The 24617-nt window shown below is 40.0% G+C and overlaps 2 protein-coding genes across 2 annotated transcripts; both read right to left on the bottom strand.

Annotated features, from left to right (window-relative positions):
• Nucleotides 1-13918: 13918 nt before the first annotated feature.
• LOC140931800 (uncharacterized) lies at nt 13919-15218 on the bottom strand. The gene is made up of 2 exons (XM_073381532.1): nt 14769-15218; nt 13919-14611 (listed from the first exon to the last, which is right to left on the bottom strand). Exons 1-2 carry the CDS (start codon nt 15216-15218, stop codon nt 13919-13921), a joined length of 1143 nt encoding a protein of 380 aa, XP_073237633.1.
• Nucleotides 15219-15288: 70 nt separating this feature from the next.
• LOC140931801 (uncharacterized) lies at nt 15289-17369 on the bottom strand. The gene is made up of 2 exons (XM_073381534.1): nt 17238-17369; nt 15289-17163 (listed from the first exon to the last, which is right to left on the bottom strand). The coding sequence occupies exons 1-2, from the start codon at nt 17367-17369 to the stop codon at nt 15289-15291; spliced, it is 2007 nt and encodes a 668-aa protein (XP_073237635.1).
• Nucleotides 17370-24617: the final 7248 nt, after the last annotated feature.

The following is a 24617-nucleotide window of genomic DNA, read 5'->3' on the forward strand; positions in this document are numbered from 1 at the left end:
AGTTGTTGCACGTGTTCAAACACAATTCGCCTTGACAAGGAATTGTAATTTTGACATGGACAACCCTAAATTTTTGACTCTAACTCTCGGGAAACCGCTTCGCACACAACTGGTAAAAAACAAGCCAACGTTCCAAGAAGTAGCAAAGAATGAATTTCAAAGCATCCAGCAAACATGCAAGCATGTCAGAAGTATGGTTTACCGTACTTTAGATGAGGAATGTCAAGATGGTTCTAGTAACGTCACTTTTCACAGCCTTTCTTATGTTAAAAAGAGAACTGGAACATTTTACTACACTGCCAGAGTACTAGTAGTAGTTCCGCCTACTGAATTTCTGGGAGACAAAGAAGAACTTCAAATAACGGATTGGCTTCGAAAAGACAAAGGAAACTTCCTTCGCCAAAAATATCATCCTTCCGTGAAGCACATCCCCGACGAAGAAACAAAAGAAATAGGAGGATGTATGATAATATTTCAACAACAGACTGCCACTGATGAGGAGGAAATTTTAAAGGAAATAGCGGGGATGGAGTACGAAGAAGAGCTGCCAAATTTCGACTTGAAATTGGACTTAACATTCGATCAGAGAGAATGAATTGCAACACCCATGACGAGGACCCAGGACTATGGACATTCCTTTCATTTGGACACCTACTTTACTTGGAATTGTTTGATACTGAGCGGTGACATGAGTAAGGAAATTATTTCAGAAAAAAAACAAAAACAACAAAAGTGTATACTCTAAGTATACCCTTTAAATTATACTTAGGGTGTACTGTACGATTTCTTCCCGTAATGATTTGTCGGGACAACTTCGTTCGGTCCGTAAATATCCTCGTTACTTCCCTTATTTAATGAGTGGACATACGCCGACTGTGTGAAATGAGGGACATTCCCAATTGTTGTATTGTTCTCAAATGACTTAGTTATAAAATAAATAGAGATATTTTTCAAAACCAAATTGTATTGAGTTTTCCTTATTTTCGGACTATACAGTAATTCTCTGCAAAGCGCTTGTTTCAATCACCTTTAATTGTTGTCACCTTTGTGAAAATAATGAACTCATAGCCGAACGTAACTTCGAGTTCTTACAATTGTGAAAGAACTTTCAGAAGTCAAACCCATGAAACTTACTACTTCCTCGTAAAAGTAACAAAAAAAACGCCCTAAATAACCAGGGTCCTTGGACCACTTTTATTCATTCATCAATATTATCAGTATGCGTAAATAGTCTAGCTCCAAAAACATTTGCTACAACAAAATGATAACATGCAAATGTGCAGAATATTTCATTCTTCCTAGTCCTTAGTCATACTTTCTGGCAAGTTTAAAAATTCAAGGTTTAAGTTTAATGATAGAAATTCAGGGCTCGGGACGATTGTATCTAATCAAGCACTTAATCTTCTTCAGCATCATATAATCTTACAAAAATTTCATACACTTCAGTACCCCACATAAAACAAAGAAAAAATCATTTAAATCACACCTTAGCGGTAACGCGTTCTATTTAATTTCAAACAATACCTGCGTGTAAACAAGCATATAAGAATACAACCATATTGGGACAGCGCATTTAACCTTTTGGCTGCGTACCGTGGTGGAAGGAATTGGCTCTGACGATGGCGACCAACAATGCATATGTCAACGGAATTTTGAATGTTAGAGAACAACTTCAAAAATGCTGGGTGGCAGATTTGGATTGGAGTCTCTTACCCGAAAACGTAGGAAAGGTAAGGAATGCAACAACACATGCAGTAACATTTAGAAATTTGCCTTGCCATGACAAATAATTGAAAGTGACTTTCCAATAGACGACCGCATGGTCAGACCTTCCGAGACCAGATCACGTAATTTCAACAGTTACTTATTTCGATCAACGGTAAGCTCGTTTTAAGATAACAAAGAAGATTCATAGTACTTGACCAACAATCGAAAGGGATAATACCAACAATAAATGTCCATGACAGATGTATTTCGAGAATTTCGGAAAGTCAGATGCGTTATCTTTCAACAAGTTTTCCCTTCACCGCACGACTACTTGCTTCAGAGTGAACCCGGCTCTAAAAAGCCATTTGATGTCCAGTTCTTAAAAAAAACTTTCTCAACATTGCAGGGGTGTCTTGCTGTTGCAAAACTATTGTGTGTACCACCCTTGGCCGTTTTATCAGGCATCCTATCACTTCTCTCATTTGCCATGGCACACGCCGAGGTACATGTTCCAAATACCAAGTGGACCGAACCAGGCATACTTTGGCTGGCAATCGGCATGCCTACAGGTACGTAACTGTAGTATAAATTCTACTTCTATCCTTTTTCTATCCAGTTGTTAGAAGCCCGATTTTAGATGGGGAAGTTTAACCCAGGATTACACTAAATTTAAGGTTTTCTTGCCTGAGATAATGCAACTCGAGGCTACAAAATACTGTTGGGCCGGCCTTTACTACCACATAAAGTAATGATAACCCAAAATTTTACCCTCAGTTATGGATATGAATGTGCATTAGGAACACGCAATACAATTTTAATCCTGGATTAATCGGCCTTTCAGAACCGGACCCCGGAGTTACATATAACCCGCGTTTCCTTGTCTTCTGTTCAAAAGCATTTTGTCGAATAATTTACCTTGTTATTTTTGTATCTTGCAATAAACAACTTGAACTCCAAAACATTTACAACTGAAATGGTTTTCAACTTAAAAGCTTCAATATCTCAATTCAAATCTCGTGTCCTTGGGTTGTCTCACCAAAAAAAAAAGGCACTTTCCGAAAGTCAGAACTTACCGACCGGACCGGGACCCTGGCCGAACCGCTCAATTTGAAAATGAAATACGCTTTTTCCAAGAGTATTTAATGAGAAACGATTTCCATTTTGTATACTATTTTGGTTATGACTGATCTGGCTGGACAGCTTTGATTAATAATGGTAATTGAACTAAGCGGAGTCCAATTTGGTCTGAAATCATACGCGTGATTCACAAGTAGACCAAAATTGCACGACACGAAGTTCAATTACCACTTTATTACATCCATTTTAAAATCGCAGAATTTAGTCAGTACTAATATTTTATTGATCGAGTAGCCGGTTTGTTAAAAAGCCGAAACAAAAAGGCTTTACATCTCATTTTGTATTCGAAACAGAAATGATGCGATATATAGAGCAAAAATAGTGCGATTTAAAACAGAAATGATGCGATTTATATAACATGAATGACGCGATTTGGAACAGATACGATTTAGAGCAAAAAATGGTGCGATTTAGGAATAAATCACACTGCTGAGAGCCAATCAGACTGCACGGATAGCCAGTGATTTCAAAGTGGATGTAATAAAAAAGTCAACTTTCATTACAACGGAAATGGCCTTGCTGGTCATGAAAACCAGGTTTGATAACTCGGCCCAGATTCCTTAGTTGTCAAGGTAACCTACCGGGTCAGATCAAAGGACATCATCAACCGTCCATTTTAATGCGATGCAAAAAAAAAAAAACACACGGTAAAGTGACCGACTGACAGTAACTTCCTTTATAAGGAACCAGCCCAAAAAGGTAACCATTTATCAGGCATTTATCTTTAATCGATTGATAGGCAAATTAAGCAACAACGCCGGTAACAGCTAAGAAACGTCCCTCAAAACTAATTTGGGCTCACTCAAACTTTATCGCGCTTCCCATTTGATTCGTCAAATTGCCACTTTCTGGTTTGCAATTATAAGTCACTGTATCAAGTTCAAGAAAAAAAAAAAAGGTTCTCTTCCTGTGTTACTATGATAAGAAAAAATGAAATTACACACTTTGATGTCTTCGCCGAGCAACAACGTTAAGCAATGTGCAAACAAGCGTGCTGTGCGTGCAAATTTCTATTTGACCGATCTAATCCTACTGTTTTTTCCGCTCTTTGCTGCTAGGAAATATATACCTAGATTGCACACAAATAGCAAGCTAAGTCCTTTTAACTAGTCTGTACTTCATTCATCAAATGGTCGATTTGTTAAGAAGACATATATAGTGTCCATACTGATAGTGAATGGAACATAATCACACATCGGGGAACTAATCAAAAGGCAGGGATCTCCAGTGACTACACGTGAATATAATAAAACCAAATGCCTTGATAGTTATAGTTTTGCAGAGATAGGAAGGGGACTTACAAGCCTCAAAATAAGCTCTGACTTGCTGAAAGGATATACCTTTCTATTACTCTTTGTTTCATCTACAATTCCAATGATCAGCGGAGATTTTTCAACACAATGGCATGCAATTACTGTGGGAATGGGGAGGGAACATGAGAGAAAAAAGAATATTTTGAGCTATAATTTTTTTTTTGATGGAAGTCTTTCTTAAAGAAGTTGTAGCACTCTTAGCTCAACCTTTCAAGCTAAGATGAAACTGTATGTAAATTTTATACCCAAACAGAAATATAATTTTCTTAATCCTTTTTTGTTTTAAATTGTGTACAAAAATTTTGCTTCAACTATTCTGTATATTTATCAATTATTAACAGACGGGAAGTTAATATTTCAAAAGTAGGTTGAGTTTGATCATCCGGGTGAACATAGTCCTACAACAGTCCTTTTCAGGACTCATCACCCGGACAATCTAACTCGACCTACTTTTGAAATGACTCGTGGGTGCAAACCTTTCACAGAAGTTAATATTGTTGAACAATCCCAAGATGAAGTCAATCAATCTTACAATTTTTTACTATATAAATTCCTAAATATTGGTTTTTTGAAAACCCTTTTTTTATCCACAACATTTATCCAAACCGAATACCTCTACATTGCCTGAGGTTCAGTCCCATATAGAAGGATCTAAATACCTATACGCTAGCAAGCAATAGGGAATACTTCTTTTGCTGAAGCAGACAAAAAAAAAGGACCTTTCACGAAACCAAAACCTTTTGATCATACCAGGCTTGTAACATGTTATTTAAATTTGAAATGTTTTTGTTATCTTTTGGGAATGCTTGGTAACTATCATTGACCTTTCATTCAATAATACAGAGCTTGTATTAATAATATTTTTTTCTAGTTGAGGGTAATTACTCACATACACTAGGTTTTAGTTAGCAAACTGGAACGATATTAGACATTGAACAAATACATTTGGTGAACTGATTAATACCATTTCCACATTACACCAAATTGTGTTGATTCAATAAGCATTTTGTGTCACAGAGACACCTTCTCTGACTATAAGTAGCTAAGAGTTGTAAAATAAATTTATTATTGCATCCTCCCTAAGTGATGATGATCACAACAACAACTGGAAATTTATACTGCGTATGTTCTACATAAATTTGACAATCCTGATTATGTTATTTTTCAGGCACTGGAAAGTCCACAATTTATCGCTACTTAATTAACCTTTTACAAAAAGTGAGAACAAGACTTGAGACTGAAGAAGACGCCATTGTAGTGAAAAATTGGTTACTTAGTGACCAAACATTTGAAAAGTTGGGAGAACTGATGAGTCAGAATGACTGTAAAGCTTTTGGCTTATATGATGAACTCACTAACTGGCTTTCTCAAGTGAACCTGTACAGTGGCAATAAAGGGTTGTTGGACACCCATGAATTTACCAAAGTCTTGGAGCTGTTCAGTGGTGGGGAATGGACGAGGCAAACAGGTTCGTGTAGATGACTCATATTGTTTTCATTCAAAATTATTTTATACAAATAACTTGTCTAGTATATAGTCACATCTACCAAAACCAAAACAAATACCATTTTATTTCAATCTAAGTATCAAATCATCTTCTCTTCAACACTAGACACCCATATATAGAGGTAAACATGATATTTTTGAGGAACACATTCACAGTCGTAATTTGGCTATCATTTTGTCATTTCAAGTGTGTACAAAGACCCTGTCCAAACCCAAATTAGTCTATACTATTACTTTCAAAGACAAACCCAGAGTCATCTAAATACCTTAGAAACAAATCTCAACCCATAAAGCTGTCAAAAGTGCTTTCATCATTTACTTGCTTCATGCATACCAGTCCCATCAAGAATTGACACATGCATACACTGACCTTATTAGAATATTATTAATATATATTTGGTGCTTCCAGTTGCAGGGAATGCCAACTTTAAGATGCCACGAACATGTTTGACACTGTGTGGCATGACGCAGCCAGCAACAGCTCTACCCTTAATTGTGGACAAAGCTAATGTTGATAAAGGCCTCGCGTCTCGTTTCCTATGGGTTTTTCCTAAACCAGTTTTTGAAGACTTCAAATCAATTGAGCTCGATGCCAATGAAGAATGCACCCAATCTGCTGCAGAATTTTCCACACTCATTGGTAAGGCATAATAATTACTTCCTACCGTAGCCCTAAAACTACTAAATAATATTTCAATGAATTTTTGATGTAGGTGTGGATTTGAAAATAGATTAGACATATCTAATTCATTAATAATTCTAGTAGCAACAGAAGGTGGAACATTACCGAAGAATATTTCCCATCTTATCAAGTGTTTGACACTTGCTTTGATTTATATAGGGTCACTAATTTACATAGCAATATCTCGAAGAATACAAGAATTACTTTGAATCAGGGAAGGTTTGAGTTAGTGGGCTAAACTGTTGACAATGTATTACTTTGTAGAAAACCTGTTGGTCATGATAATGAGATCAAAGGAGAATACAGAGGACAGGACAGAAGCAGCCCAATTTGAACTAGAAATAACTGACCAGAGGATATTTCCTAAAGCCTATGACGAATGCCAAGCTATTTTGAAGAAATACTGCTTGGAAGATCCTTTTTTGTGTGGTAAGAACAATTCATTATATTTCTAGCCATGTATATTTCTTGTTTATAATGCTATCAACATTTAAAGCACCCAATCTAATTAAAAATTCTTAAGGGAATTTATACTTATTTTTATAAAGTGAAAAAATAAGTATTTCTGCTAATAAGTTAAAATAAAAGGAACAAAAATCACTTAAGTCACAGGAATGTAAATAGTACCAAGGTTACAGTTAAGTGACAAGCTGCAGAGAAATATCACTATCTGACAATTTCAACATTCATGAAATAATAACCACCTGAAAAGATATATCACAACAACTTCATGCGGGTAAACAAGAGTAACAATATTGTTCTCTTTCTTGTTATTGTTTGTTTAGCTCTATATTCAAAAGCAAAGGGACAGTACCTCCGCCTCGCTCTTCCCCTACATGCCCTATTTACACAGCAACCACTGCCAGATGATATACCACGGGTCATTCCAGAGAAAGTCCAAATGGCAGCCATAAACATGGTCAAGCTTTGTATCCAGCACACTGGCTTGCTTGCAGGTCGTAATGTTCACTCAGACCAAGGAATTGTTGAGGAATCCATGCTTACAATAGGCCTTGAAGTAACACCACCTCAAACTGATGATGAGAAGTTGCAGCAGCAAGTCATAATGTTCCCTGGACAAGTCATCAGCGGCTCTAGAATGACCTTACTTAACAAGTTTCGGCTGGGTGGAGGAAAGGCAAAGGTCATGATGATATTTAACACCCTAAAACAAAAGGGGCTTGGCTCCGTAACACATGGAAAGAACCGAGTAAGTATTTATCTTTACCAATGTCCAAATTTTCCATATCATCCATCTAGTTACTCATCCTTATTGCACTTGATTCAGGATAAAAAGGCCACCCCCCAAGTTCCAAAAACCGACACCTTCAAAATGAGGCCCACTGCACAACCTTTCTTGTGCAAATGAGTTTTATTTGCATGAGCATGAAAAATCATTTCCATATCAAAGGCTGAGCACTTAACCTTGTTTTGATACAGAGGCCCGAGCAAACTCAGAAAATGCTTATTAAATCAATATTTTACTAAATAGTGAAACCCAACAATACAGGCACTTATAATTTCTTACATAACTGTGCCATGTTTCTCAAAGCACGGTTTAAAGATAAACCCAGAATTTGGACTGCCATTTGGTGATTAAATGCTCAAAAAAGATAGGGACAATTATGCAATAAAATGCCTTGAAAACAAAACAAAAAATTAACCCCAAAAATTTAATCACATTTTAGCATTAAACAGCCTTCAAACAACTGAGGCCAAATAAAAAATGCTGAATGATTTATGTTTTTAGACTATTAAACTCATTAAGTGAACGATGGAAATATCACAAAACATTATCAACTATTTTTCTACCATTAACCACAACTGTAAAAAAACAGTGAATGAAAATATTCCAATAAACTTCGTATCCAAATCTAGCCCTATTTTAAGAATTGTAAGTAAACTCCCAATGACAGTGTTTTCAGTCTTTTTCAAATCACACTAATTAAATGATTGTTCTTTATTTCCAACATCATTTCCTGCAGACTGTATTTTTTGAGAAGATCGATGCAAGTCAGTTAACAGACCAGTTAGCCAAGTTTGTAAGTCAATTACAACGCATTGGTGTAACCCTGCAGGCGTACAATGGCGCGTACAATAACACCGGCCATCCATCTGCAGCTGATGCCCAGGCACAATTTGTGCAGAACTGTGGACCACCCCCAAGCAAAAAAAAGAAGACTGCTGATGGACATCAAGGTGAGGAGACAGCATCAACATCAACAAGTGAACAATGAACATTACTGAATGATAGTCAATATCCTCAATTCGAACATAACATGTAACACATATCCAAGTCTCTAAACAAGTAATACTCGTTTTTTTCCCAAAATTATTTAACGAATCTTTTTTGTAATTGTATGTATAGAATGTTTTAACCCTTTCACTGCCAAGTTTAGCCAAAAGCAAATTTCGACCAAATTTCCAAATTATATTTTGTGAAATTTTGAAACACAAATAGCACCATGTGTAAGTACAGGCAGAGACGTTTCATGAATGGTCACATCACAGGATTTCGTCCACAGACTCAAAAGTTAGAGTCACATTACAAAACTCCGTCAGGTACTCTGGCAGTGAACGGGTTAAACAAAGTATTAACATTACCAATTGAATGGAATTTAGTATAATTTGGAATGAAGCAACCCTTAAGGTCCCAAATATTACAAATCACAAATATTTCCTTCCTGGTCACAAACTATTTCCTGCCAACAACAACAGCATATCATTAATAGTAAGATTATCGGAGTTACTAAATTGATTACCAAAGGGTTATGCTTTGATCTTAAGCTAAGTTTAACTATTCTTAAAGAGATGTATGAAAATCAGTGTGGAAGATAAGCCATACCTTTCTAAGGGATTAATTTGTACGTACACAACAATTTATTCGATTATCGTGGATCTTTTCTTCTCCCAGAACAAATAAGAAGTCATGCAACTAAATTTAGCCATTTTAAGATATATCCCAGTTAAGCATGGAATATTTTACCTTATGCATATTTCAAACTAATCATGCCTGTAATTAATGTGATCAAACACTCTTGTTATACATTCATACAGGCCTAACATTCATAGTTCCTGTTAGAAAATGCGTAAACACAAAATTTCCCACCTTATATTTTAAATTGAGTCGGTAATTAGTAATAAAGAATTACCATAAAATTCAAATACTTGGTCATTGCTTTATCACAAATCTCCATGGGTAAATTTTATTGAACCGGGGTAACTAAGGGTACTCGCCACTGCTGTTAGATATACCGTGACAACCCCAATAAAGACCTTACTATCGGTGTTTGAAACGAAACCCTGACACTAATCCACCGTTCCCCTCCCTCCGTTCCCTTTGAATTTGCGATTTTTGCGATATTTGTCACGGGTGTTTTAAGCCATCTAGAAAAATCCTTGTTATATTTCCGATATTTGCGGACATTTCGGGGCCCCTCTTGGCTTCTTTTCTTTCTAAGTCAGGAATTTTGTTACATTTGTTATTTTTGCGATTTTTGCGATATTTGTCATGGGTGTGTTTAGCTAGCAAGAAAAATCCTTGTTATATTTGCGATTTTTGCGATATTTGCGGACATTTCGGGGCCCCTCTTGGCTTCTTTGCTTTCTAAGTCAGCAATTTTGTTACATTTGTTATTTCTGCGATTTTTGCGATATTTGTCATGGGTGTTTTTAGCTAGCAAGAAAAATCCTTGTTATATTTGCGATTTTTGCGATTTTTGCGGACATTTCGGGGCCTTCCTTGGCTTCTTCTTTTTCTAAGTCTAGAATCTTGTTAGATTTGTTACTTTTGCGATATTTGCGATATTTGTCATGGGTGTTTTTACCTAGCAAGAAAAATCCTTGTTATATTTGCGATATTTGCGGACATTTCGGGGCCCTTCTTGGCTTCTTCTTTTTCTAAGTCTAGAATCTTGTTAGATTTGTTACTTTTGCGATTTTTGCGATATTTGTCATGGGTGTTTTTAGCTAGGAAGAAAAATCCTTGTTATATTTGCGATTTTTGCGATATTTGCGGACATTTCGGGGCCTTCCTTGGCTTCTTCTTTTTCTAAGTCTAGAATCTTGTTAGATTTGTTACTTTTGCGATATTTGCGATATTTGTCATGGGTGTTTTTACCTAGCAAGAAAAATCCTTGTTATATTTGCGATTTTTGCGATATTTGCGGACATTTCGGGGCCCTTCTTGGCTTCTTCTTTTTCTAAGTCTAGAATCTTGTTAGATTTGTTACTTTTGCGATTTTTGCGATATTTGTCATGGGTGTTTTTAGCTAGCAAGAAAAATCCTTGTTATATTTGCGATTTTTGCGGACATTTCGGGGCCCTCCTTGGCTTCTTCTTTTTCTAAGTTTTGATTCTTGTTAGATTTGTTATTTTTGCGATTTTTGCGATATTCGGTCATGGGCGTTTGTAGCTAGCAAGAAAAATCCTTGTTATATTTGCGAGTTTTGCGATATTTGCGGACATTTCGGGGCCCCTCTTGGCTTCTTTGCTTTCTAAGTCAGCAATTTTGTTACATTTGTTATTTCTGCGATTTTTGCGATATTTGTCATGGGTGTTTTTACCTAGCAAGAAAAATCCTTGTTATATTTGCGATTTTTGCGATATTTGCGGACATTTCGGGGCCTTCCTTGGCTTCTTCTTTTTCTAAGTTTAGAATCTTGTTAGATTTGTTACTTTTGCGATTTCTGCGATATTTGTCATGGGTGTTTTTAGCTAGCAAGAAAAATCCTTGTTATATTTGCGATATTTGCGGACATTTCGGGGCCCTCCTTGGCTTCTTCTTTTTCTAAGTCTTGATTCTTGTTAGATTTGTTATTTTTGCGATTTTTGCGATATTCGGTCATGGGCGTTTGTAGCTAGCAAGAAAAATCCTTGTTATATTTGCGATTTTTGCGATATTTGCGGACATTTCGGAGCCTTCCTTGGCTTCTTCTTTTTCTAAGTCTAGAATCTTGTTAGATTTGTTACTTTTGCGATTTTTGCGATATTTGTCATGGGTGTTTTTAGCGAGCAAGAAAAATCCTTGTTATATTTGCGATTTTTGCGATATTTGCGGACATTTCGGGGCCCTCCTTGGCTTCTTCTTTTTCTAAGTCTTGACTCTTGTTAGATTTGTTATTTTTGCGATTTTTGCGATATTTGTCATGGGCGTTTGTAGCTAGCAAGAAAAATCCTTGTTATATTTGCGATTTTTGCGGACATTTCGGGGCCTTCCCTTGCTTCTTCTTTTTCTAAGTCTAGAATCTTGTTAGATTTGTTACTTTTGCGATATTTGTCATGGGTGTTTTTACCTAGCAAGAAAAATCCTTGTTATATTTGCGATTTTTGCGATATTTGCGGACATTTCGGGGCCCTTCTTGGCTTCTTCTTTTTCTAAGTCTTGATTCTTGTTAGATTTGTTATTTTTGCGATATTCGGTCATGGGCGTTTGTAGCTAGCAAGAAAAATCCTTGTTATATTTGCGATTTTTGCGATATTTGCCGACATTTCGGGGCCTTCCTTGGCTTCTTCTTTTTCTAAGTCTAGAATCTTGTTAGATTTGTTACTTTTGCGATATTTGTCATGGGTGTTTTTACCTAGCAAGAAAAATCCTTGTTATATTTGCGATTTTTGCGATATTTGCGGACATTTCGGGGCCCTTCTTGGCTTCTTCTTTTTCTAAGTCTTGATTCTTGTTAGATTTGTTATTTTTGCGATATTCGGTCATGGGCGTTTGTAGGTAGCAAGAAAAATCCTTGTTATATTTGCGATTTTTGCGATATTTGCGAACATTTCGGGGCCCCTCTTGGCTTCTTTGCTTTCTAAGTCAGCAATTTTGTTACATTTGTTATTTCTGCGATTTTTGCGATATTTGTCATGGGCGTTTGTAGCTAGCAAGAAAAATCCTTGTTATATTTGCGATTTTTGCGATATTTGCGGACATTTCGGGGCCCCTCTTGGCTTCTTTGCTTTCTAAGTCAGGAATTTTGTTACATTTGTTATTTTTGCGATTTTTGCGATATTTGTCATGGGCGTTTGTAGCTAGCAAGAAAAATCCTTGTTATATTTGCGATTTTTGCGGACATTTCGGGGCCCTCCTTGGCTTCTTCTTTTTCTAAGTCTTGTCTCTTGTTAGATTTGTTATTTTTGCGATATTTGTCATGGGTGTTTGTAGCTAGGAAGAAAAATCCTTGTTATATTTGCGATTTTTGCGATATTTGCGGACATTTCGGGGCCCTTCTTTGGCGTCTTTTTTTTCTAAGTCTTCATTCTTGTTAGATTTGTTATTCTTGCGATTTTTGCGATATTTGTTAGTGATTTTCTGACATAATTTTTTCTTAATTATTTCTTTTGCGACAATTGCGAAAAACAGTTGCTAGCAAATTTTTGCTAACAAGATCGATCCTGGACATATCTCAATCTGTTTGTCCTGTTAAGTGGCAACTCATCCATAACTGAGTTTGACCAAAATGTGTCCAGCAACTTCAGCGCTTGAGCTATCTAAACACTTCCCACGCAGCGCTTATTACGCATCATCAGACGCTTCTGTAATAATGAAACCCGATTATGTTTTGGTCCGAAAATAACATGCAATGATGAAAATTAACCACGGCTCAAACCACACAGTTAACAAGGTGAGTATTACTCTTATTGAGCGAACAAATCAGATACTAGACGGGATAACAAGATCATATGACGCATAATTTAGCAAACGCGCAGAGATTGGTCACGCTGGCTTGTCACATTCCACGGTAAGTACTATACTTTGTATAGTCGCAGCCTTTACGCGCTATAGTTTTTAACACAAACTTTATTCTAGAACTTCTACAACTGGTGCAGGGAAACAAGTGAACCGATGTGAAGTATAACAAAGTATAGCGAAGTATACTGAAGTACAGCGGTAAAGACGATAGCGAGATAAGGACGAAAAACTAGGACGAGCAAAACCCAAACATTAAACTGTAAACCGGACCAAGCGCAGCTAAACGAAGAACTGACGCGAAAAATTACAATAAAAGCTAAATATACGATATGCAGAAAAATCCTAACACGAAGGACAGAGCTACGCGAACAATGAAAAACTAATTAACCAAACAACCGCACTAAAGGCGCGAACACGAAAATAACTAAGAACGCGGCGAACATAAAAATACTATAAAGGTAACGGAAAACATTCCTGGCGCTTACAATCCGGCCCCTAAATACAAATCGCTTGTATTTGCCTAATATTATAGCAAAAGGAGCCAGGAACTAGCACAAAAAATTAACTCTCGAAAACAATAATCTTCTTTAACGCCAAACTCCTTAAACGAAAAATAGTGTCACGAAGGCCTAAGTGCCTCAACAGGCTTCATTGTTCAAACTTGATAGAACATCACGTAAGCTCAGTGAAAGTCACGCAAAGTCTCTTGAGCAAATCAGGGAAAACAGGACACTTTTAATGTTCAATTAATTCCAGCAAACATAACTTCGTAATGGGTCGCTCCAAGGTAGAGGTCTTGGTTTTGACACTTACGCGACGCACGAAACCATCTCTATCTGGGAACACTTCTGTGATTCGACCAATCGGCCACACGTTCCTGGGCGTCGATTAATCAACGATAACCGTGTCTCCAACAGTGAAGTTTCTTCTCGGTCGAAACCATTTCTGGCGCTCCTGCAACGAAGGAAGATATTCTCTTTTCCAGCGACCCCAGAACACATTTGCCAAATACTGCACTTGACGCCATCTTCTCCTGGAATAAGTGTCGTTCTTTTCAAACAGCCCTGGTGGTAGAGATTCGTTTTGGCAAAGTTGTAGGAGGTGATTCGGCGTAAGAGGCTCCAAATCGTTAGGATCGTCGGAGACCTTGGTCAGCGGCCTTCCATTAATGATACTCTCAGCTTCACACAATAAGGTTTGAAGACACTCGTCGTCAAGGACTTGCTCCTTGGTCAAGGCTCCAAGAATCTTGCGAGTGGATCTGATAAGTCTTTCCCAGACTCCACCGTGGTGGGAGGCCGCTGGAGGATTGAAGACCCATTTGATACCTTTCTGTAGAAGGGTGTCGTGGATCTTGGCCTGATTCCAACTTGAGATCATAACGCGAAGTTCCTTTTCAGCTCCCGTGAAATTCGTACCATTGTCTGAACGAATCTCTTTAACCTGACCTCTGTGGGCAATAAATCTTCTAAGAGCTAAGATAAAGGAATCCGTGTCCAACGTGTGGGAAATCTCCAGATGGACTGCTCTCAAAGCCAAACATGTGAAAATAGCTCCATATCTCTTTACCAAGCTTCTCTTCTGGCGGACAAGGAAAGGACCAAAGTAATCAATTCCAACACATGTAGGAGAATGTAGGGGGTTGATCTGGAGTGACCCTGGAACGAGGTAAGTCAGCCATTTTCTGTTCTCCAGCGGGGCCATGGCGACGTTTACACTGGAAACAGGACGACAGTACGCTTCTTGCCGTTGTGTTGGCTCGAATCAACCAAAATCGCTCGCGCAGGAGGGCTAGCACGTATTCTCTCCCAGAGTGACCACTTTTCTCGTGAAAGAACCTGATAAGCAGTACACCAAGTGGAGAATCCTTGGAGATAATTATCTGATGCCTTGATTCGTCAGGTAAAGGAGCTCTGCTAAGTCGTCCGCCAACGCGAAGTACACCATCAATTAGGACTGGGCTTAATTTTGCAAGGCAGCTTGACTTCTTTACACAGCCTCCTTTCTTGATGGTTTCAATTTCCTCAGGAAATGCATTCCTCTGGTCAAACATAATTAGTTCTCTTTCTGCAAAGTCTAAGTCTTGACAAGACATTGGCTCAAGGCTGAGGGGACCAACATTTCCGTGACCATTCGGGCCAGGCTCTCTCTTTCTTAATCGAAATCTTCTCTGGCAGCGAAGACACATTGCAATAAACTTCAGTAAATTCATCCAGGAGCTAAAACGTTTCACGATACGAACTACCCTTGCGTAAACTTCATTGACGGAATTGAGCGAATGATTTTGGCTCTTTCTTGATTTCCGGATCATTCTCAGTCAGCTCTGCGCGTTCTTGGACATGGTCCGCCCACTCAGACTCGGTTGTTAAAAGAAAAACCGGCCCCTTTAACCAACGGCCATTACGAACAAACACGTCTGCCGTAACGCCCCGCGAGGCTCCATCAGCGGGATTGGATTTGCTGTCGATGTATCTCCATTGGGACGGGCTGGATTCCTCTCTGATGAAGGCAACGCGGTTTGCAACGTAGGTATTGAAACGCTTTGACTCATTCGCGATGTATCGTATGACGGTCATGCCATCTGTCCAAAAGGTCACTTTATCGATGGGTATCTGCAACTCCTTCGTCAAAATCTTGTTCAGCCGAACTGATACGGTTGCAGCCGTCAATTCCAATCTGGGGATGGTAGTTACCTTCAAGGGAGCCAGGCGGGACTTCCCAATGAGGAATGAACAGAATATCCGACCTTGCATGTCGACTAAGCGAAGATACGATACGGCGCCATAGGCCACCTGAGAGGGGTTGCAGAAATGATGGATCTGACATGAAGTGATATCCGAGGATTCGACAGGTTTGACGCACCTTTCAATGGCAATTCGGGAAATCTTCGGTAGGTCGTCTACCCACGCTCGCCAGCGGTTCAAGTGAAGATCTGGGACCTCGTCGTCCCACCCCAAACCCCATCTGCACAAAGCCTGTAGGAGAAGCTTTGCAGGAAGAATGAAAGGAGCTGCCATACCCAGAGGATCATATAACGAACTGACCGCTGAAAGTATGCCACGCCTAGTACACGACTTATCTTTAATGAACACCTTAAAGCCAAACTGGTCAGCCTCCACGAACCATGACACACCCAAGGCCCTCTCTACTGGGAGCACATCGCAGGTTAGGTCAAGCTCTTTAGTTCCTTTCGCTCTATCTTCGACAGGTATGGACTCTAATACCAGGCGATCGTTTCTGACCCATTTCGTCAAGTTAAAGCCTCCTTTATTCATCAGGTTGCGCAGATCACAAACGTGCTTAATTGCTTCATGACTGGAAGGTAGAGATTTCAAGCAGTCGTCGACATAGAAATTCTTCAGAACAGTAGAAACGACTTCAGGCGAAAACTCGTGCTGGTGATCTTCAGCATTTCGACACATGGCAAAATTAACACAACTAGGCGACGAAACTGCACCGAAAAGATGCACGGTCATTCGGTACTCTTCCAAACCCTTAGCGACATTACCACCGGGCCACCAGAGAAACCGCAGAAAGTCACGATCCTCCACAGGAACACGCACTTGGTGAAACATAGATTGTACATCTCCCATCACAGCCACTGGGTCTTGTCGGAAACGAAGCAGTATTCCAACCAGGTTGTTGGTCAAGTCAGGACCCTGCAGCAATTCGCTATTCAAAGACATCCCTTGGAACTGAGCGGAACAATCAAAGACGACCCTTATCTTCTCAGGTTTCTTGCTGTGGTACACCCCATGGTGTGGAATATACCAGACCTTTCCGTCAGCTCTACACAGATCTTCAGAGGGAACCTTTTCAGCGAAACCTTCTTGGATTACGCTTTCAAGAGATGCAACGTAGTCTTCCTGAAATCTGGCATCCTTAAGGAATTTACGTCTCAGGGAGAGGGCTCTGCGCTCGGCTTGGCATCTATTAGCAGGCAACGTCAAACTTGGATTACGAAAGGGCAAACGAACTTGGTAATGGCCATCCTCACACTGCATAACAGAGTCTTCCACAATGTTCATGAATTTCAGATCTTCACGAGACATTCCTTGACCGTCATTTAAACATGCATCCGTAAAGTCAGCACACGCCACGCACATAGGATGGACGTCAATAGACTTGGTGAGCTAACAAGCAGAAGGGACATATCTTGGCTTTCTTCCTGTTGGGCCATTGATTACCCAACCGAACTCCACCTTACTAGTGTAGGGGCCTCCTCCGACAGCTGGCTAACTTCTTTCGGTTGTAAAGCTTTTGGGACATCTGACCCAATTAATAGATCAACTTGAGAGTTCAACTCCTGTTTGGGGACTTCATCCTTAGACACAGGCATAGTCGGTCTGGAATAAACCTCTCTCATGGGACAACAACATTTTCATCCAAGTCCGACACCACTAAACCGCTGGCCACGACACTATCAACCTCCTCTGCCATACCCATCGTAGTTAACTTCAACTTCAAATGCTTGCCTTTAACGCCAAGACGATCCAAGAGCATGTTAGAGCAGAAAGTGGAATTAGAACCCGTATCCAGGAGGGCGTAAGTCTCGATGCAAAAAGGACTTCCTTGTGCTCTGACCTTTACTGGTACGATTGGCAAAGCAGTCGCAGGACCCACTGTGGTCGTCAAATTGCAGACTCGCTCTACGCCACTTGACTTGTCACTTAATAAACTGTTCTGATTAACACCTTGCTGGGATCTGTTCTGATCTTCCTTCTCTCTGGCTCTAGCAGGTTGTTGACTCGCATTCTCAGATGTCAGCTGCTCGTGCTTATCTTCTGAAGAATCAGAGTGCATAGGCGAAGCATGTCTTCCGTTACAGTATGAACACGGCTTCTTCTTGTAGCATCCCCTTGATTGATGACCCCCTCTCAAACACGAGAAACAGAGCCTTTGCTTCATCACAAAGTCGTAACGCTCACGGACGGGAATTTTAGCAAACGCTGGACAGTCTACGAGATTATGAAACTGACGGCAAAACAAACAACTCCTTTTTGAGAGATCTTCAGACTTCTTCTCCTGAGACTTGTTTTGATCCATGGGACTCTTCTGAGATGAAGTAGAGAAGTTACTAAGCTCTCTAGGACCAGGCCCAAAACCCTCGGGTTTTGATTTCATCCCTCGTGTCTGGCTCTTCCTCTTATCCTTAGCCAAGAAGGGAAGTTTTCCGAAGATTGGATTACTTAGGGCACGTGACTTCTCCTCAACGAATGACGCAATGTCTTCGATACATACTTCTCTCTTGTCTGCATTGAGGATACGATCAGCATGGTCCCGCCAGCTACTCTGCAGTTTTGGTGGCAGTCTCTCGATAATCTTTCTCATATTGTCTGGACCTTCAATCTTGTTTAAGTATCCGATAGCCTTCAGTGTATTTGTGCAACTTGACAGAAGAATTGAGAAACCCTCCAGTGACTCGGTGTCCTCAGCTTTGATGTAGGGACCATTAGTTAGTTGGTGGACATAAGCCATCGCGATATTGTGCTTTTGGCCAAATCTAGCCTCCAACAGCTTCTTCACCTTAGAGTAGCCTTCTCCTGGGTTTAGGTACATACAACTCCGCACGATCTCCCGCGCTCTTCCACTCGTATGCTGCTCAAGATAGTAGTCTCCCACCGCTATCACTCTTGTTACTCTCGATTACAGTCTCAAAGGCACGCATAAAGGTGCAGTAGCTGAGTGGATTCCCGTCAAAGATAGGCACCTGTCTTCGGGGTAGGGTGTTTTTCTGCTGCTGATTCACAAACTCCTCCATGACACGATTCTGCTGTTCGAGGATGTGAAAGGCTTGGTCACTAAGGCCAGACTGCTCATCAGAGTCTGAACTGGACTGACTTGGAACCTTGTGTTTAGTCTTGTGTTCTTTAGGTCTGAAATGGGCACCATGGAAGACCGGAGATGATTCCTGCTTTAAATCTCCAGAAAAACCATCAGAAGTGGCCGCCGCGCGCGGATCCACGCGAGGAACGCGAGAGGTGAGCGAGGAAGACGCGACACGCATGTTCCTTTCTGAATCAGCTTTTGCATACGCGCTTTCCCTGGCCACTGCTTTCTTAAATTCCGTTTCAAGTTTTAATTGATCCCTTTTAAACTTGAGATCAAGTTCTTCCTTTTTGAGCCATAATTCAGATTCGTTAATAAGCTGACGCTGCTTTAGGGCGTTCACTTCGGCTTGAAGCTCTGCGATTCTCGCAGCTTCTTTTGCCCTTGCTACAGAAATGGAACTGGCTCGAGAAGATCGGCTGTACGCCGAACCGCAACCGGATCGTTTCCTGTTCCTTAACTGGAACGATGTCTGTGAGACACTGTCATCGGGAGTAACATCAAGGTCATGAATCCGGATCTCCGTTACACGCAACCAGTCGTTAACCGTTTGACAGAAGAAATTCAAACTCGACTCAATATCAGTGAAGTAAACTACTGATTCCTGTCTTTGGCTCTCATCGATTAGGGCAGCATTATACTCCTCGTGTGCGTCTGTAAATCTTTGAAAAAGGGAAGTAATCTCTGTCAGTTTCACCTTGACTGCTTCAAGATTGTTCTCATCCGTTAATAAGCTGTCAATTTCTTTACGCTTGGCCGTCAAGGCAGAAAGCACTCCGCCTCGTCTCTTTCTAAGTTCTCGGATTCTTTCCATTGTAACTGCTTCTTGATCCAGTGAAGAATTAGGCTTCCGCGAACGGGTACTTGAACGACGAACACTTTGACCATTTTTCCCGGCGGAACACGACAAATTGGCTTCCTGAACCACATGAGACATCGTCCGAAGTCCAACAACTATCGTCTTTACGAATATAGTTGCAGCCTTTATGCGCTATAGTTTTTAACACAAACTTTATTCTAGAACTTCTACAACTGGTGCAGGGAAACAAGTGAACCGATGTGAAGTATAACGAAGTATAGCGAAGTATACTGAAGTACAGCGGTAAAGATGATAGCGAGATAAGGACGAAAAAGTAGGACGAGCAAAACCCAAACATTAAACTGTAAACCGGACCAAGCGCAGCTAAACGAAGAACTGACGCGAAAAATTACAATAAAAGCTAAATATACGATATGCAGAAAAATCCTAACACGAAGGACAAAGCTACGCGAACAATGAAAAACTAATTAACCAAACAACCACACTAAAGGTGCGAACACCAAAATAACTAAGAATGCGGCGAACATAAAAATACTATAAAGGTAAAACATTCCTGGCGCTTACACTTTGTACACATTGTAAACAGATAAAGATGCAATTACAGCTGTCCCAATGAAAAAATGTACAACTGTACGTCTCTTTATAGATCATCAGTGTAGAAATATTCAACTCTGGAAACAATATTAATATAACATTTCCAGGTCAAATGCTCCTGGAATAAAATTTATATATTGTCACGAAGTGTTTTGCAACTTACTATTGCACTTGCCTCTACGATTTCATTTTAATTGAATTATTCCGTTCCAGTATTACAAAATGCTGAAACAGCATTCGAGGAGTTTTTCTCGTTTGTTGGGAGAACTTTGTTTTTTGTCATGGCTTCGGCAACGTTTCCCTCATGTAGTTTTTGTGGTTTATTACACGATGCCACACCCTGTGGTTTAAACAGCGATTATCCAGGCCAAGTTGAAGTTCTTGCTTTAAGAAATTGTACAAGGGACATATCGAGGCACTGCGAGCTGTATGGATTAAAAGCAGATACAGCACTTGACACTGAATGGAAACTGCTGTTAGCAAGAGCAGGTATATCTTAAGTACTGTCTTACCGTCTTACATAACTGCTAAAAGTGGTGTACATTTCCATCATCTCTTTAACACAGACCTCGATGGTCGTGTTATTCTAAGAAAATCTTCGGGTGCTTTCCATTCAGCCCAAAATTCCGGAAGTTTCGATTATAAATCAAATGGAACGGACCATTTCGGTTCGGCCCTACCAGAATGTTTGGGAACGTCTTTGAAGATGGTTCACTTTGACCAGTCCGGTTATTTCGGTCGGTCGAACTGAAATGTCCCCTTCCATTTGGCAAAATTATTGTCCGCAGTCCTTGCGTACCGCGCTCTTTTGTATCCTGTTTGCAAGAACAATATGCAAATGAGTTCATCTCTTTAAAAATCGCAGGCTTTTATTCGCGGCGTAAATATTTTGCAAACCTATTATTAACGCTTACGATAGACTATGAGTAGTCCCCCATTTTTTCCTCAGGGATAGTAGAGCGAGCGAAATGCGAGCGCGCGTGAAAATCACCCCACGTGAGAAAAGGCGACACGCGGCGGGAAGAGAGAAAAACCGCGTGTTGCCTTTTTTCGCGTGGGCTGATTTTCACGCCCACTTGCGTTTCGCTCGCTCTACTCTCCCTGAGGAAAAATTGGGGACTACTCGTAGTCTACGCTTACGATAGCAAAAATGGAGTCACTTTCTTACATACAAAGGAGATGACTTTTTGAAAGCCCCAAGGAGCCTTGCTTTTGCAATAAATGTTGACTGGTTTCAACCTTTCAAAGGTAGAAATGATACCTGAAAGTATCAAAGAAATGATAGATCTGTTGGTGTTGTCTACTTGGTTCTCCTTAATCTACCAAAACAGCAAAGATTTAAATGGGAGAACATTATAGTGGCAGGTATTATTCCAGAAAAGAACAAAGAGCCCAAGTCACTTAACACATTTTTAGCACCCATTGTTGATGAATTGAAAGCATTGTGGAAAGGAGTAAAACTTATGACAAGCCAATGTCCCGGACCATTAACTTACTGGGGTGCTCTTCTCCTTGCTTCAGCTGATCTTCTAGCTGTGCGGAAGCTCTGTGGATTCAAAGGGCACTCTGCACATCGGGGTGTTCCAAGTGTTTTACGTTCTTTCCTGGGAATTTTGGTGAGAAAAGAGACTATTCTGGGTTTGACAGGAATATGTTGCCACCTCGTCACAATAGCAGCCATCGGAGACATGCAGAAATGGTGAGAAAAGCACCAACAAAAACCAAACAAAGTATCCTGTTTACTACAGCTGTCTCTTAGAACTTGAATACTTTGATGCTGTCAAATTCACAGCTATTGACCCCATGCATAATTTGTTTCTGGGAACTGCAAAGCATGTTTTTAAGTTATGATAAAGAACAATTATTTGACAAAGAAGGACCTTAGGGTTATCCAAACCCGGATAAATTCATTTGATATTGGCACTGGAATTGGGCGGTTACCACACCGAATTGCATCAAATTATGGCAGCTATATGACATCGCAGTGGAAGAACTGGACCTTGATGTATTCATTGTTCTGTTTGAAGAGTCTGTTGCCAGAAAATCACTTAAAATGCTGGCAGACATTTGTTCTTGCATGCCAGTATTTGTGTTTAGCAATGCTAAAGTATTCTCTCTAGCTGATATCAAGACTGCTTTTTGGCATGTACCATTAGATGCAGAAAGCTCCTTGCTGACAACCTTTAATACCCCTCTTGGACGGATGAAATGGAAAAGGATGCCTTTTGGCATCAGTGTAGCACCTGAAGAATTTCGAAGAAGAATTGATGAGAATCTAGAAGGATTAGAACGTGTAAAAGCGATAGCTGATGACATATTGATCTGGGGCGATGGAGAAAACATTGAGGAAGCAACAGCTAGCCATGACAAGAGATTGCTTGCCTTGTTGGAACGATGCTATCAGAAGAATATTAAACTTAATAAGGAGAAGTTCCGGCTGAGGAAGACTGAGTTGTTCTACATGGGTGTGGTCCTTACAGACAAAGGAGTTAAACCTGACCCCAAGAAACAAGAATGTATTCAGTCAATGCCTGCCCCAACAAACAAAGATGAAGTCAGAAGACTACTTGGTGTTGTTACCTACCTCTCAAGATTTTCAGACAACTTGTCAACCAAGTCAGAACCGATACGAGCTCTGCTGAAGAACAACACTGCGTTTATCTGGGAAGAAAATGAACAGAAAGCTTTTGATGAAATTAAGACCCTCATTCTGAATGCACCACTGCTAAGATACTTCAATGTGGCTGAACAAGTTGAAGTCCAAGTGGACGCATCATCAAGTGGTTTAGGAGCCTGCCTCATGCAAGGCGGCCAACCTATACAGTATGCATCGAGAGCATTAACAGACACTGAAAAACGCTACAGCCAAATCGAGAAAGAGATGCTTAGTATTGTATTTGGGCTCACTAGATTTCATACCTACACTTATGGTAGGAAAGTGACAGTCTATAACGACCACAAACCCCTTGCTGCCATATTGAAGAAACCTGTTGAAGATAACCCTGTTAGACTTCAGCGAATGCTATGTAGAATCATGGGATATGATGTCGAATTCAAATATGTAAAAGGCAAAGACCTCTTTATTGGTGATGCCCTGAGCAGATCTCAACTGCCTAACCAGCACCGAAGCAAGATCGAACAAGAGATTGAAACGACAAGACTTGTTCATGAAGAACACAGCTTAACAAGCAACTTCGCTGAAATTGCAGAAGCCACTGCAAAGGACGCTGTCTTACAGTCTATCATCGACCACATATCAATGGGCTGGAAACCAAGCAAACGAAACGTTCCTGTTGAAATCTTACCGTATTGGAACATTAAGGATGAACTGTCCTTTAAGAAAGGAATCGTTTACAGGAGTGATCGCATCGTAGTCCCAGCAACACTCTGAAAGACTCTGATTATTAAAGTACACCAAGCACATATGGGCACCGGGTCAACACTTAGGCGTGCTAGAACTTCATTATGGTGGCTGGGAATGAACAATCAATTGAAACAGTTCATTGCTACATGTGAAGTCTGCAATGCTTTCCAGACTAAGAACCAAAAAGAAACACTAATCAGTCATGAAATTCCCAACAGACCCTGGTCAAAAGTTGGATCTGATATTTTTGAATGGAACAAAGAACACTATCTTGTTCTAGTTGACTATTACAGTGACTGGATTGAATTTGACTTGATGAAAAACCAAACTGCATGTGAAACCATTAATCTAATGCAAAAACAATTTGCGAGATGGGGAATTCCTGATGAGATCGTCACAGACTGTGGTAAGAACTACGACTCAGTCGAGTTCTCCCAATTCTGCCAACGAAAGAAGATTAAACATACCAAATCTTCACCATATCACCAAAGTAATGGAGAAGCTGAATCTGCTGTGAAGATTGTCAAAAACTTTGCTGAGGAAAGCTGAGAAAACAAAATTGAGTCCGTACAAAGCATTACTTGACCAACACAACACGCCTACTGCTGGCATGACGACATCTCCCGCACAAAGATTCCTCAACCGTCGAACAAGAACTGAAGTACCTATGAAAGCGACATTACTGACACCTGAGATTGCAGAAACAGTGTTAGCAGAGAAAACTAAGAAACACCAGAAATCTCAAGCCTATTATGACCGCACTGCTAAAGACCTAAATGAATTAAAGCCTGGAGATACCGTTAGAGTCAAGCCTGAAGGTCTGTTGAAAGGACAAGAGTGGAAGAAAGGAACTGTCCACAGAACTGTGGATACCGTTCATAGATGTTTATGTGGATGGTAAAATGCCCAGTAGAAACTGTCTACATCTTAAGGAAGATCAGCAAGTCAAAGTTATGGAACCCTCCTCGAAATCTGGAGAA

Source organism: Porites lutea, chromosome 3 (assembly GCF_958299795.1).
Source record: "Porites lutea chromosome 3, jaPorLute2.1, whole genome shotgun sequence".
NCBI lineage: Eukaryota > Metazoa > Cnidaria > Anthozoa > Scleractinia > Poritidae > Porites > Porites lutea.

Excerpts from the sequence above, each read along its gene's own strand:
- LOC140931800 (XM_073381532.1), bottom strand. The coding sequence starts at position 15,218 with ATGTGTCTTCGCTGCCAGAGAAGATTTCGATTAAGAAAGAGAGAGCCT. Across the intron at positions 14,612-14,768 it reads CCAACACAACGGCAAGAAGC|AAGAGAAGCTTGGTAAAGAG; the intron begins GTACTGTCGTCC and ends CTTGTCCGCCAG.
- LOC140931801 (XM_073381534.1), bottom strand. The coding sequence starts at position 17,369 with ATGCCTGTGTCTAAGGATGAAGTCCCCAAACAGGAGTTGAACTCTCAA. Across the intron at positions 17,164-17,237 it reads CGGAGGAGGCCCCTACACTA|CTCACCAAGTCTATTGACGT; the intron begins GTAAGGTGGAGT and ends TCTGCTTGTTAG.